Raw genomic sequence first — 14,346 nt, forward strand, 5'->3', positions numbered from 1 at the left:
TCCATGGGGGGTGTGTGCTGGGAGGTGGCTCAGGCTTGTCAGTTCTGAGAGTTCCCATGACTGAGCCTGCTCCAGTCCCTTCAGTTGTGATTCTAGGCTCCCGTCGTTCATCCTCCACTGAATTTGGAAGAACCATTCTCAGTTTCAGCTATTTTAGAGTTGGTCTGCAATACTTTCCAGAGAATACCTGTTGGCTATTTTTTTTTCCTTCCTTTCAGATCTGTCAGGCACCCTGTTGCTTCCCTCTACTTCCTTCTCCACAGATGCTGATAATGTGCAGCCCTAGTGCAGGAGAAAGAATCAAACCACTCACAATGAAAAAATCAGACTGGCTTTAAGCTTTTCCATAACAACATTTGATCTTATAAGACAAGGAGGCAATGTCTGTATGGTCCTCAGGAAATCAGCGTGTGATGCTACACTCATATCCAGATAAACTGCCATTCAAATATAAAAGAGACAGATGTTTTTAAATGTGCAAGAATGCAGAGAATATTTTTGCGGCTATTTGAAAAATATATAGAAGGTGAATTTAAGTCTATCAAAAGATAAATGAGAGCCTATGCTAAAGGTACTGATGCTGAGTAGTAAACTTATTTAAAGTAGATTTAAGGTTAAAGACTTGAGGGAATTACAGTTTCAAAATAAAATGTAAGTGTTACAAACCACAAAGAAGTGGAAATAGTAACATAATTAGCAAAAGTTAGAAGATAGAAAAGAGAATAATAAGAAGTAGTCTAAGCATACTAATTTCTTCCTTTTTCATTATTTAAAGCTGATAAATCAAGTAATGGATGTATGAGTTTAATTTATACTTTATAGAGAATTAATATTACCACTAGATCAACTGAGAAATATAGTATACATAACTAACACTAGGGAATAAAATAGAGGAGGAGGAAGGGAGCTGGGAAAAGAGGATGTATCAGTTTCCTTATATTTTAATATGGATGGTCAATAGATATTGTCTAAAGTAGATAAGAATTATATATGTGTATATACACTTACAGATAGAGAGATAACAAACAAAAATAAAAAGAAAGACATCATATGGTAAAAATAAAATACAAAAAAATCATTAAAATAGAGAAATCTTATTAAATAAGATGATTGAACTAAAACCAAATGTGAAGGAGAAATACACAAATCTACAATCATAATGGAAAGGTTAAAGATATTTCTCCCAGTTACTGATAGGACATGAGAAAAAATAAGGATATAAAATATTTGAGTAACACAATTAACAAATTTGACCTAATTAACATTTATAGAATAATGCATCCAACAACTATCAAAATAATTTTCAGATATACATGGAACATTTACCAAAATAGACCATATGCTAAGCCAGAAAGCAATTTTTAACAAATTATGGAGGACTGAAATCATCCCAAATATGTTCTCTGACCACAGTGGATTTAAGTGAGAAATTTATAATGTAAAGATAACTAATGGGATAATGCCACAGAAGATGGCTGAAGCAACTATTTTGGAGCTCTGAAGTCTAGTCAAACATTCGCAGTATCCAAGGGAGTGCATGGTGAAGAAAGAGGCAGGTAAATTTTAATGAATTTTGACATTTCATGAATGGCTACCAGTCCCCAACCCCCAGCCCCATAACAGGCATCCATGGTGATGGCAGTCTGTGATCCTAGTGTGGATTGATTGTGCTAGGGTGGGCAATAGAGACATTGCCTTCCAAAAATTGGGGTTGTGCATTTCGATTGCTGCTTTTGATTACTGAGGGGCCAGCACAGAGGCTGGCCATTGTCTCAACCCACATGGGCTGAAGTAGCTTTCTCAGTGGTATTGGTTAGAGGAGATTAAAAATGACAGACACCATTTTTTTCCATTTCTTTTTTTAATTGGACCCAGGAATTTAAGGAAATCTCTGTCAGGTCACAGGCTGACCATGGAAATAATGGAATGGAGCCTTCGGTGACCACACACAACAAGAAATATAGTCTTTGTGAAAATAGTTTGGAAATGTCACTAAACAAACGGGTGACTGAAGCCTTCATCAAGTAACAAGAATAATCCCTGCAGAAGGATTACCAGAGTTGCCAGATACAATATTTAAAGCATCAAGTGCTCAACAAAAAATTCAAAGTATATGAAGAAACAGGAAAATATGGCTCATTCACAGGGAAAAAAATAAATTGACAGAAATCATCCCTGAGAAAGTTCAGACATTGGACTTACTAGACAAAAGATTTTTAAATTAATTGTTTTAAATATGCTCAGAAAGAAGAAGGAAACCGTGGACAAGTAACTAAAGGAAATAAAGGGAATGATATATGAACAAGTAGGGAATAGTAACAAAGAGAGAAGTTATATTTAAAAAAAGAGCTAAATAGAAATTCTGGAGCTGAAAAGTACAGTAGTTGAATGAAAAATTTACTAGAGAAGTTCAACAGGAGATTTGATCAGGCAGAAGAAAGAATCAATGAACCAAAAGATAGGACAATTGAAATTGCCCAGTCTAAGGAAAAGAAAGAAAAAAGAATAAAGAAAAAATGAACAGAGCCTAAGGGACCTGTAGGAAATAATCAAGCAGGCCAGTATATGCATTCTGGGAGTCCAGAAGAAGAAATAGAGAAAGGGGCAGAAAAAATATTTGAAGAAGTAATGGCCAAAAAGTTCCCAAATTTGATGAAAGATGTGAATCTACGTGTCCGAGAAGCTCCACAAACTCCAAGCAGGATAAACTCAAGGAGATCCACACTGAGACACATTACAGTCATGCACTGTGTGATGATGTTTTGGTCAACAATGGACTGCACATATGATAGTGGTCCCATAAAATTAATACCATATGGCTTACACGTGTAATATGCTATACTAAGTTTGCGTAAGTACACTCTACGATGTTCACATAATGATGAAATCACCTAACAATGCTTTTCTCAGAATGTATCCCTATCATTAAGCAAGGCATGACTGCATAATAAAACTGTCAAAAGCCAAAAACAAAGAGAGAATGTTGAAAGCAGTAAGAGGGAAGCAACTCATTATGCTCAAGAGATTCTCAATAGAATTAACAGCCAGTTTTTCATCAGAAATCCTGGAGGCCAGAAAGTAGTGGGATATAATATTTAAAGTGCTGAAAGAAAAAAAAAACCCATCAACCAAGAATTCTATTTCTCAAAAGTGAAGGAATAATTAAGACATTTCCAGGTCAACAAAAGCTAAGGGAGTTCATTGCTAGTAGACCTGCCCTATAAGAAATGCTAAAGGGACCCCTTCAGCTAAAACAAAAAGACAGTAGGTAACTTAAAGCCACATGAAGAAATAAAGATCACTGGTAAAGGTAACTACATCAAGTAAATATAAAAGTTAGTATTACTGTATTTTGGTATGTAAATTCTCTTTTTGTTTTCTATATGGTTTAAAAAACAAATGCATAAACACACATGCGTAAAGAAGTAATTTGTGAAAATAACATAAAGGTAGGGGGGAAGGAATGGGACAGGAGTGGTGTTAATATACGCAATTTAAGCCAAGTTGGTCATCAAACTAGATTTGGACTAGATTCAAACTAGAGTCTTCTAAGTTTATGATGTAGTTAACATCTTAACAGTTAGTGATTCCCATGGTAACCATTAAGAAAATACCTTAAACATACCCAGGAAAGGAAATAAAGAGAGAATAAAAATAGTCACTAGAAAAAAAAATTCAACCAAACACAAAAGAAGGCAGTACTGGAGGGATTGAGGAACAAAAACAATGTAAGACATGCAGAAAACAAATAGCACAATGGCAGAAATAGGTTCTTTGTTATCAGTAATCACTTTAGATATAAATAGATTGAACTCGCCAATTAAAAGGCAGAGATTGGAAGAATGGATTAAAACAACATGATTCAACTATATGCTGTGTCTTAGTTTGTTTGAGCTGTTATAATAAAATACCATAAACTTGGTGACTTAACAGCAAATATTAATTTCTCATAGCTCTGGAGGCTGGGAAGTCCAAGACCAAGATGCTGGCAGATTCGGTGTCTGGTCCCATTTCCTGGGTCATAGGCAGCATCTTCTCATTGTGCCCTCACATGACAGAAGGGACAAGAGAGCTCCCTCAGCTCTCTTTTATAAAGGGGGAGCCCTCATGACCTAATCACCTCCTAAAGGCCACACAATCTAATACCATCACCTTGGGGGTTAGGTTTCAACATTTGAATATTGGAGGGATACAAACATTCAGACCATAGCATGCTGCTTACAAGAATCTCACTTTAGATCCAAAGACAAAAATAGGTTGAAAGAGAAAGGATGGAAAAAGATATTCCATGAAAATAGTAACCAAAGGAGAGCTGGGTTGGGATCAAGATGGAAATAGGGGAATTTAACCATACTATAAACCAACTAGACCTAAAAGACATATACAGAACACCCAACAACAGCAGAGTATACATTCTTCTCAAGTGCACATGGAGAATTCTCCAAGATAGACCATGTGTTAGGCCATAAGACGGTTCTCAATAAATTTAATAAGATTGAAATCGTATAAAGTATCTTTTCTGACCACAATGGAATGAAGCTAGAAATCAATAACAAAAGGAAAACTGGAAAATTTGCAAATATGCGGAAATTAAACAATTGACTCTTATGCAAGAAATGGGTCAAAGAGGAAATCTCTGGGGAAATTAGGAAATACTTTGAGATGAATGAAACAAAAACACAACACACCAAAACTTATGAGATACAGTGAAGGCAGAACTTAGAGGGAAGTTTATAGATATAAATGCCTACATTAAAAAACAAGAAAGATCTAAAATCAAGAATCTAACTTTGCACTTTAAGGAACTAGAAAAAGAAATGCAAACTAAACCCAAAGTCAGCAGAAAGAAGGAAATAATAAAGATTAGAGCAGAGATAAGTGAAATAGAGAATAGAAAAACAGTGGAAAGAATCAACAAAACCAAAGGTTGATTCTTTGAAAAGATGAACAAAATTTATGAACTATTAGCTAAACTGACTTAGGAAAAATAGAGAAGATGCAAATAAATAAAATCAGAAATGAAAGTAGGAACCAATCTTACGGAATGAAAAGAACTTACTAGAATAGAATATACTACCAACCTTATAGAAATGAAAAGGATTATAATAGAATACTATAAGCAATTATATACAAACTAATTAATCTAGATTAAATGGATAAATTCCTAGAAACACACAAATTACCAATGAAATTACTCAAGAAGAAATAGAAAAGCTCAACAGACCTATAACAAGTATAGACAGAATTAGTATAAAAAAATCTCCCAACAAAGAAAAGCCTAGGACCAGATGGCTTCACTGGTGAATCCTGCCAAACATTTAAAGGAGAACTAACAACAATACTGCTCAAATGCTTGCAAAAAATAGAAGCAAAGGGAGCACTTTCCAACCCATTCTTTAAGGTGAACACCACCCTGATACCAAAGTCAAACAAAGATACCACAGGAAAACCACAGACCGATATTTTTTTTATAAATATAGAAGCAAAAATCCTCAACAGAATACCAGCAAACTAAATCCAACAGTACATTGAAAGGATTATACACCATGACCATGTGGGATTTATGCCAAAAATGCAAAGATGGTTCAACATAAGAAAATCAATCACTGTAACACATCACATTAATAAAACGAGGGAAAATTCCACATAATGATTTCAACAGATGAAGGCACATTTGAAACAATTCAATACCCTTTCATAATAAAAACACCCATCAAATTAGGAATAGAACGGGGGCATTTATGAAAAACCCACAGGTAACATCATACTCAATGGTGAAAAACTGAAAGCTGCTCTCTACTAGGATGAGGAACAAGAAAAAGATGCCTACCTTCACCACTGCTATTCAGCATTGTACTGGAAGTTCTAGCCAGAGCAATTAGGCAGGAAAACAAAATAAAAGACATCCACCTTAGGAAGCAAGAAGTAAAACTATCTCTATTTGCAGTTGACATGATTCTATATACAGAAAAATCCCATAGAATCCACAAAAAAACCATTGAAGCTAAGAAACAAATTGGGCAAATTTTCAGGGTACAAGATCAACACACAAATATCAGTTGTGCTTCTGTAAACTAGTAAAAAACAATCAGAAAAAGAAGTTAAGAAAACAATTCCATTGACAATAACATCCAAAAGAATAAAATATCCAGGGAAAATTTAACAAGGGGAGTGAAAGACTTGTACACTGACAAATACAAAAAAATTTCTTAAAAAATTAATACAGACCTAAATAAATGAAAAGACATCCCACGTTCATAGATTGGAAGGCTAAATGTTAAGATGGAAATACTCCCTGACGTCATCTACAGAATCAATGTAATTCTCATCAAAATTCCCACGGTCTTTTTTGTAGAAATGGAATATTCAATCCTCAAATTCATATGCAACTACAAGGGGCTCCAAATAACCAAAAGAGAACTGAAAAAGAAAAACAAATAAGGAGGACTCACACTTCCTAATTTCAAAACTTACTACAAAACTACAGTAATCAAAACAGAATGGTTCCAGCATGATGGAATAGAATTGAGCGTCCAGAAATAAACGGTAACATCTATGGTCAATCGATTTTTTTACAATAGTGCCAAGGCCATTCAATGGAGAAAGAATAGTCTCCTCAAAAGATGATGCTGGGACAACTAGATAACCACATACAAAACAATAAATTTGGACCCCTACTTCTCTTCGTACATAAAAATTAACTCACTGTGAATCAACTACCTAAATATAAGAGGTAAAACTATAAAGCTCTTAAAAGAAAACACAGGAGTAAATCTTCCCGACCTCAAATTTCAGTGGATTGTTAAATTTAACACTAAAAGCACAAGCCACAAAAGAAAAAATAGATATATTAGACTTCATAAAAACTAACATATTTTGTGCATCAAAGCACATATCAAGAATGTGACAAGATAACCTACAGAATGGGAGAGAATGTTTGTAAGTCATATATCTTATAAGGGTTTAATATTCAAATTGTAAAAAGAACCCTTATAACCCAACAACAGCAACAAAAACAACCCAATTAAAAAATGGGCAAAGGATCTGAACAGACATGTTTCCAAAGAAGATATACAGATGGCCAACAGGCACATGAAGAAATGTTCAACATCACTAATTATTAGGGAAATGCAAATAAAAGCTACAAGGAAATATTACCTCATGCCTGTCAGAATGGTTATTATTGAAAAGACAAGAAATAACAAGTGTTGGAGAGGATATGGAGAAAAGGGAACCCTCATACACTGCTGGTGGGAATGTAAACTGGTGCAGCCACTATGGAAAACAGTGTGGAGATTCTTCAAAAAATTAAGAATAGAACTACTATATGATCCAACCATTGCACTTCTGGGTGTTTATCCAAAGAACACAAAAACACTAATTTGAAAATATATTTGTACTCCTATGCTCATGGCAGCATTATTCACAATAGCCAAGACTTGGAAACAACCTCAGTGCCCATCAATGGATGAACAGATAAAGAAGGTGTGGTGTAGATATACAATGGAATAATACTCAGCCATAAAAAGAGACAAAATCTTGCCATTTGTGACAACATGGATGGAACTTGAGGGTATTATGCTAAGCAAAATAAGTCTGACACAGAAAGCCAAATACCATATGACTTCACTCATATGTGGAAGATAAAACAACAACAACAAACAAACAGAGATATAGAGAATAGATTGGTGGTTACTAGAGGGGAAAGGGGGAGGGGGAGGGCGAAAGGAGTAAAAGGGCATGTGTGTACAGTGACAGACGGTAATTAGACTTTGAGTAGTGAACATGATTTAGTCTACACAGAAATCGAAATGTAATGATTTACACCTGAAATTTACATAATGTTATAAACCAATGTTACCTCAATAAAAATTTTTAAAAACTGGACAAAGGATTTGAATAGACGTTTCTCCAAAGAAGATCTACAAATGGCCAATAAGCACATGAGAAGATGTTTAACATCATTCATCATGAAAGAAATGCAAATCTAACCACAAGGAAATATTTCACTCCCACTAGGATGGTTATGATAAAACGGCGAAACTAAGTGTTGGTGATGATGTGGAGAAACCATCACTGCTCGCACGCTGCTGGGAGGAATATAAAATGGCACGGCCACTGGGAAACAGACTGGCAGTTCCTTACAAGGTTAGACACAGGGTTATCATATGAGCCAATACTTTCACTCCTAGTATGTACTCAAGATAACTGGAAACACATGTCCACACAAAAACCTGTGTGCGAATGTTATAGTAGCATTATTCATAATAGCCAGAAAAGTAGAAACAACCCGAATGTCCAAGAACTGATTAACAGATAAACAAAAGGGGTATATCCATACGATGGAATATTATTCAGTCACAAGAAGGAATGAAATACTGATACGTGCTACAACAGGGATGTTGAAAACATTATGCTAAGTGAAAGAAGCGAGACATAAAAGGCTACATATTACATTATTCCATTTATATGAAATGTCCAGAATAGATAAATCCAGAGGGACAAAAAAAAAAAAAACAAACAGATTAGTGGTTGCCAGGGACTGGGGAGAGAAAAGAATGAGTAGTGACTCCTCAAGAATATGAGGTTTCTTTTTGGAGGGATGAAAATGTTCTGGAGTGAGATGGTGGTGGTGGTTACACAAGCTTATGAATATGCTAAAACCCACTGGACTGTGCACTTTAAAATGGTGAATTTTATGGTATGCGCATTATATCTTGAGGGTAAACAGCCGATTTTTATTGAGAATGTCACTCTGGTTTTAAGGAAAACAGATCAGAGGTTGGGGTGAGAGATACCATAACAATTGTATATGTGAAAAAAGCTTCAGAGTTTACTCTGTAGAGGGCATAACCTGGACCACGTCCTAGGACATACCTCACTTTTTCAACCCCAGTGATGGGAGGAGAAGGTGCAGGCTTTGCACTGCTCCTGGTGCCGCCAGGCTCGATGGATTTGGCTCTTGTAAACTTCCTCGGGAATTCTTTTCTCTTAAGGACTCTCATCCTTCTTTATCTTGGTCCCATGATCAGTGCCCCTGAAGTGTTTGGCCCCAAGACGTGTCTCAATTATAATGTGCATCTGATGCAACAGCTCACATACTTTTTAATAACTCCCATTGCTCTTGCCCTCAGCAGCCTGAGCCCAGCTTCACTTCATGAATTAAGCCTCAGTTTTGTCCCCCGAGGAAGGTCCCTTCTCTTAAGGTCAATCTTCTAAGTGTTCTTGGTCTGAGAGAGGCCAGAAGAAGAATGGAGCTGCAGGAGAAGAGTGGCCTGGAAGATGAGAGGCTCTAAGTCCCCTTGGCCCCTTTGGGCTGAAGGTAGATGATGGCCCCAGTGTCCTTCCCATGGATAAGTCAGAACTGCGGAGGCTCCTGCCAAAGCTTTGTGAGAAAAGCATGGGGTGGAGGGAAGGCATGGGAGAGCCAGTCATTGGGCAAGAATGCCGGGGAATGGGACTGGGGGACAAGCGGTTCTCTCTGGAAAGTCTTTTGTCTGTACTGGCTTCTGTTTTGGGTGGAATTTAGGACAAAAGGTGGGAGGGAGAACAGAATATAGATGCAACTGGTTTCTCCCCTACCTCCCACGCACATGCTACAGCTTCTTCCCACACCTGGGAGAAAACAACCCAGGCCTTTCTCTCACACTTCCCACCCGCTACTGTTTCCCTTTTAATCCTCTTTTGTTCCTCCACTTTTCTCCTTCTCCTGCCTGCTGCCTCTACCACTCGCTTCAGATTTTCATTCCTTCTCTATTGCTGTACCTCCATCGTACCCTCTCTTCTCTTAAATCGTGTGTTTAATGATACCTGTTAATGCTCCCACGATGACCACAGCCTAGATTAATCCCCATTTTTGGAACCACTCATTTCTCCTTCCTTCCTCTCTCTCAGTCCTGTGTACACTAATTTCCTAAGAGCAAGACAGATGGGAGATAAGATTGAGTAACAACAGAAAGGGGTCTGGGATCCTTCCCTCACCTCATACATACATGCCTCTCCCTTATGTCTCTTTATTTTCTTTCCCATCTAGAATCCCTCTAAATCTATTTTCTATGCATGTAGGTGGAAGAACCATTTCCAGAGATTCTTATGAGTCTGTAGAAAGAATTCTGGCCATGTTAAGATGATGCTTCTAGGGCTGTAAATCCGGTGATGCTGGAAATTAGGATTCTTGGATTCCTTTCAGGTCCTTTAAACTGAACTTCTTCGTTCAGTGGCTCTCTCCTCTCACCTCTCAGGGTTGTCTGGCCCCTCCTGCATTCCATCTGCTATAAAGCTATCAAGTGTTCTTTTGGGAGCCATCCATAAGAAAGGCTACGTGTGGACTAGGAACTGTATAGCACTCAACACATCAGACTTGCGTTGAAGTTACAAATACAAGTGAGGAGATAGAACCATTCTTATGGAAAAATAGCAATACACGGCAATGTATGGAAGAGCTAATTACTCTTGGGAATTGAAGGAGGGGTGGAGTTCAGATAGGTGAACATTATGGGAAGGCAATCCAGGTGGGGCACTAGCCTGATGAAAGGCACTGAGGCCCGAGGAACAGAGGAGATCGGTTTGTCTGAAGCCAAGGATTCTCACGGGGGAGTGAGTAAGAAGAGAATAATAGGAGCGCAGATTCTGGGGCTCATCAGATCTGGCCCAGTGTCCCAGGTCTGTTACTCATTCTCTGTATGACCTGGGGCAAATTATTCAATCTCTTTAAGCCTCAGTTTACCTATCTGTAAAGTGCAGATAATTTACAGTACTTACTATACTTTATAAGCAGAAAAATAATATACGAGAATTAAACAGGATAATGCTTATAAAATGCTTAGCATAGTGCCTAGCACATAGAAACACTCAGTAAATGTTTACTACTACAAGGACAACAATTACTGCTACTACTACAATAAATGTTTACTACTTCTCCTGCTGCTAATGGGCAGATGGGTCTGGAAAGAAAGGTAGGAGGCAATTTGTGTGGAAGCCCCTGAAAACCCTAAATTCTTCCTGAAGTCAATGGAGAACCATGGGAAATTTTTGAGCTAGAGGGAGAAATGTTATTTAGGAAGTTGACTTATGTATGATGTTGCACAGTGTGCATCTCTGGCTGGTAAAGGCATATAAAGGTGTATAATAGTTGTAATACTAATAGGGATAAAGATAAGAATAGAGATAATAAAGCTATGCTGTTGGCATTTTAGGAATCAATGATAAAGTGGGAGGGTTGGGGGTGAAGGGTTGGGGTCAGGAGCTTTCTCAGAGAGGCCAAAGCATGCCGTTTAAGCTGCTGCCCACCCACTCTAACCTTGACACCACGAGGAAGAGCGAGGCACAAAGCCGGAGACTAGAATGTATTACCGTCTGTGGGCGTTGTTCTGACAACGCCCCATGAGGTGTCTGCGCCACTCTTGCCTGTCTCATGGCTTCCTGGGATAAGCCCATTTTAACCCTGTTTCATCATTTCCCGCCAAAGAGCTTGTAGGGGTTCTCAATTGCCCTTGGGGACGTTTTTCAAACGGTCCTATGCTGGGAGTTGGTGACACCACAGGATAAACAGAGAGCATCTTCCTGGAACACCATTTTTACACAAATATTTGAGGACGAATGTGAGTTTTAGATGAGACAAACTTGGCAATATTTTGCGTACTGTAATATCTCACACATAATTTTAGAGACAATTGTTTTATACTTGTTGACAGAAGGTGATAGAAATGTTTTTACATATATTCGTTTAATTCCCTTGTAAAAAGAAAATCGGTGCATTGCTGCTGCCCCTCCCACGTATCAAGCGGCAATCAGGGGGGTGAGATCTTTCTATGTTCTATGATCTTCACCCGATGGGGCTTCAGAGCAAATTTTCCTGAATTATTAGAGAAAACAATTCCGAAAAAGCATAATCCAAGGGAATGAGTTTTAACACCAAGGAACTCAATTTATTTTTCAAGTGAATGTCTTCTAGAGCTTTCACTTATTGAACTAAAGAAACACATTTCTTCTCTCTCCTATATTTTCCATAACACCTTGGTCTTACCAAAGTTTTACAAGCCACAATACTTAAATTTTATAAAGCCTCCCAAAGATTGTCTAGAGATATGGTTATAATAGAAAATTCACATAAATTTTACAATGTAAAACATGAGAGTTCAAGGAAATTTTGCATTTGTCCTGGGCTGCTTTGAGTTACCCCAGCAGATGGCTCCATGGCAACAAATGAGACTAAAGAAGTTTTTACATGGAAAAGTTTGGGAAGCACTAATTATCCCCCCTTCACGACAGCCAAGTATATCGGCTTGTTTTTCTTCACATTTGCCTCTGAATTTGTACATGACAGTTTCTTCTAATACACCCCTCTCTTCCTTCAGCAATGAAGCATGTGCAGCCCCTCACATCCACTATGAAGAAGCATCTATTGGTTTATCTAAAATCATTAGCTTCTATATCCTCTCAAGATTTATGCACCTAGGTAGATGATGTTATTGGTCACAGGTGCTTGCTGACATGTTCATTGATTGATTGATTGATTCAACTATATTTGTGGAGCCTCTGATTCACAAGGCATTATGCTGTGCACAGTAGGTATGAATCAGACATGAAATCCATGGACAAAGACAGGGTGGGACAAAGGGGAAAAGATCCATAATGCCTGTAATACAATGTAGGGTGTGGTTAGGGACATAAGTCTGTGAGAACCTTGAAAATGTATCTATCCCCATGGAAGGCTCTCCTAAGCTCCATCTTGGAAAGGTACTCAGCAATGACTTTGATCAATTCAATCCTGACCCTCTAAAGGATAATGATTGAATTTGCATGATTTTTGTTTTACATGGTTTCTCTCTAGTAAGTGGGGAAGATCCCATGGAACCACAGAACATCACATGGGTGTCAGAGTTTGTCCTCTCAGGGTTCTCACAGACCCAGGAGTTCCAGAAATTCCTGTTCCTGGTGTTCCTAATTGTCTATGTCACCACTGTTGTGGGAAACCTCCTTATCTTGATCGCAGTGACTTTTGACTCCCAGCTCCACATGCCCATGTATTTTCTACTCCGAAATCTGGCTGTAATAGACCTCTGCTATTCCACAGTTACTGCCCCAAAGATGCTGGTGGACTTCCTTCATGAGACCAAGACCATCTCCTACCAGGGCTGCATGGCCCAGATTTTCTTCTTCCACTTCTTGGGAGGTGGGACTGTCTTCTTTCTCTCGGTGATGGCCTATGACCGCTACATAGCCATCTCCCGGCCCCTCCACTACGTCACCATCATGAACACTCAGCTCTGTGTGGGGCTGGTGCTGGCTGCCTGGGGAGGGGGCTTTGTCCACTCCATTGTCCAGCTGGCTCTGATGCTCCCATTGCCTTTTTGTGGTCCCAACATCCTGGATAACTTCTACTGTGATGTTCCACAAGTGCTGAGACTTGCCTGCACTGACACGTCCCTCCTGGAGCTCCTCATGATCTCCAACAGTGGGATGCTGGTCCTCATCTGGTTCTTCCTCCTTCTGATCTCTTACACTGTCATCCTGGTGATGCTGAGGTCCCACTCAGGGCAGGCAAGGAGGAAGGCATCTTCCACCTGCACCACCCACATCATCGTGGTGTCCATGATCTTTGTTCCCTGCGTCTATATCTACACCCGGCCCTTCACCCCCTTCCCCATGGACAAGGCTGTGTCCATCAGCTACACGGTCATCACCCCCATGCTCAACCCCATGATCTACACCCTGAGGAACCAGGAGATGCAGGCAGCCATGAAGAGATTAGGCAAGCGCCTAGTGATCTGCAGCAAGGAGTGAACTGAAAATAGGTAGGCTGTAAATGGCCAATCTTCTCTCTGAACCTTTGTTTTCCATGTGAAAAATGGAGGGAAGTCATTACAGAGTGTGGCAATTGAGATTAATCTGATATTTCCATGGATCTCCTCTTGTGTCAGGTACTGTATTAGGCACGTTCACACTTTCATCTCCTTCTCATAAAACTGACAGTGTATCTGTTATGATTATATTAAACAGTGTTACAGATGAGAAAGCTCAGCGAGCAGTGACTTGCTCAATGAGGAACAGCAAGTGAGTGGCAGAGTTTGGCCAGGAAGCTGGTTCCTCTGACTCCAAGTTGAGAAGCAGAAGAATGGATGGGACTTGAAACTCAGGGTCTCCCACCATCCAAAGGGGAAACCCAGAGAGATCCTGATGTATGGATGACTATCTGTGACGAATGATGAGCACTTTGATCTTGACTGTGGAACAATCACATTCTTTTCTGCTCCCTGCCTCTCTGCCTCATTCCCCACTGTGGTTTTAGGAAGTGGTCTCACTTTTAACATTGCCGAAATGTTTCCCATAAGGAATATTTGTCCT

General features: G+C 38.8%; 1 protein-coding gene across 1 annotated transcript; it reads left to right on the plus strand.

Annotated features, from left to right (window-relative positions):
• Positions 1 to 12,849: 12,849 nt before the first annotated feature.
• On the plus strand, positions 12,850 to 13,785 carry OR4D1 (olfactory receptor family 4 subfamily D member 1). Its single transcript, XM_001503473.2, has one exon. The coding sequence runs from the start codon at positions 12,850 to 12,852 to the stop codon at positions 13,783 to 13,785; it is 936 nt and encodes a 311-aa protein (XP_001503523.2).
• Positions 13,786 to 14,346: the final 561 nt, after the last annotated feature.

Source organism: Equus caballus, chromosome 11 (assembly GCF_041296265.1).
Source record: "Equus caballus isolate H_3958 breed thoroughbred chromosome 11, TB-T2T, whole genome shotgun sequence".
Classification (NCBI taxonomy): domain Eukaryota; kingdom Metazoa; phylum Chordata; class Mammalia; order Perissodactyla; family Equidae; genus Equus; species Equus caballus.

Bases quoted from the DNA above. Each gene is read 5' to 3' on its own strand.
- OR4D1 (XM_001503473.2), top strand. From the start codon at position 12,850: ATGGAACCACAGAACATCACATGGGTGTCAGAGTTTGTCCTCTCAGGG.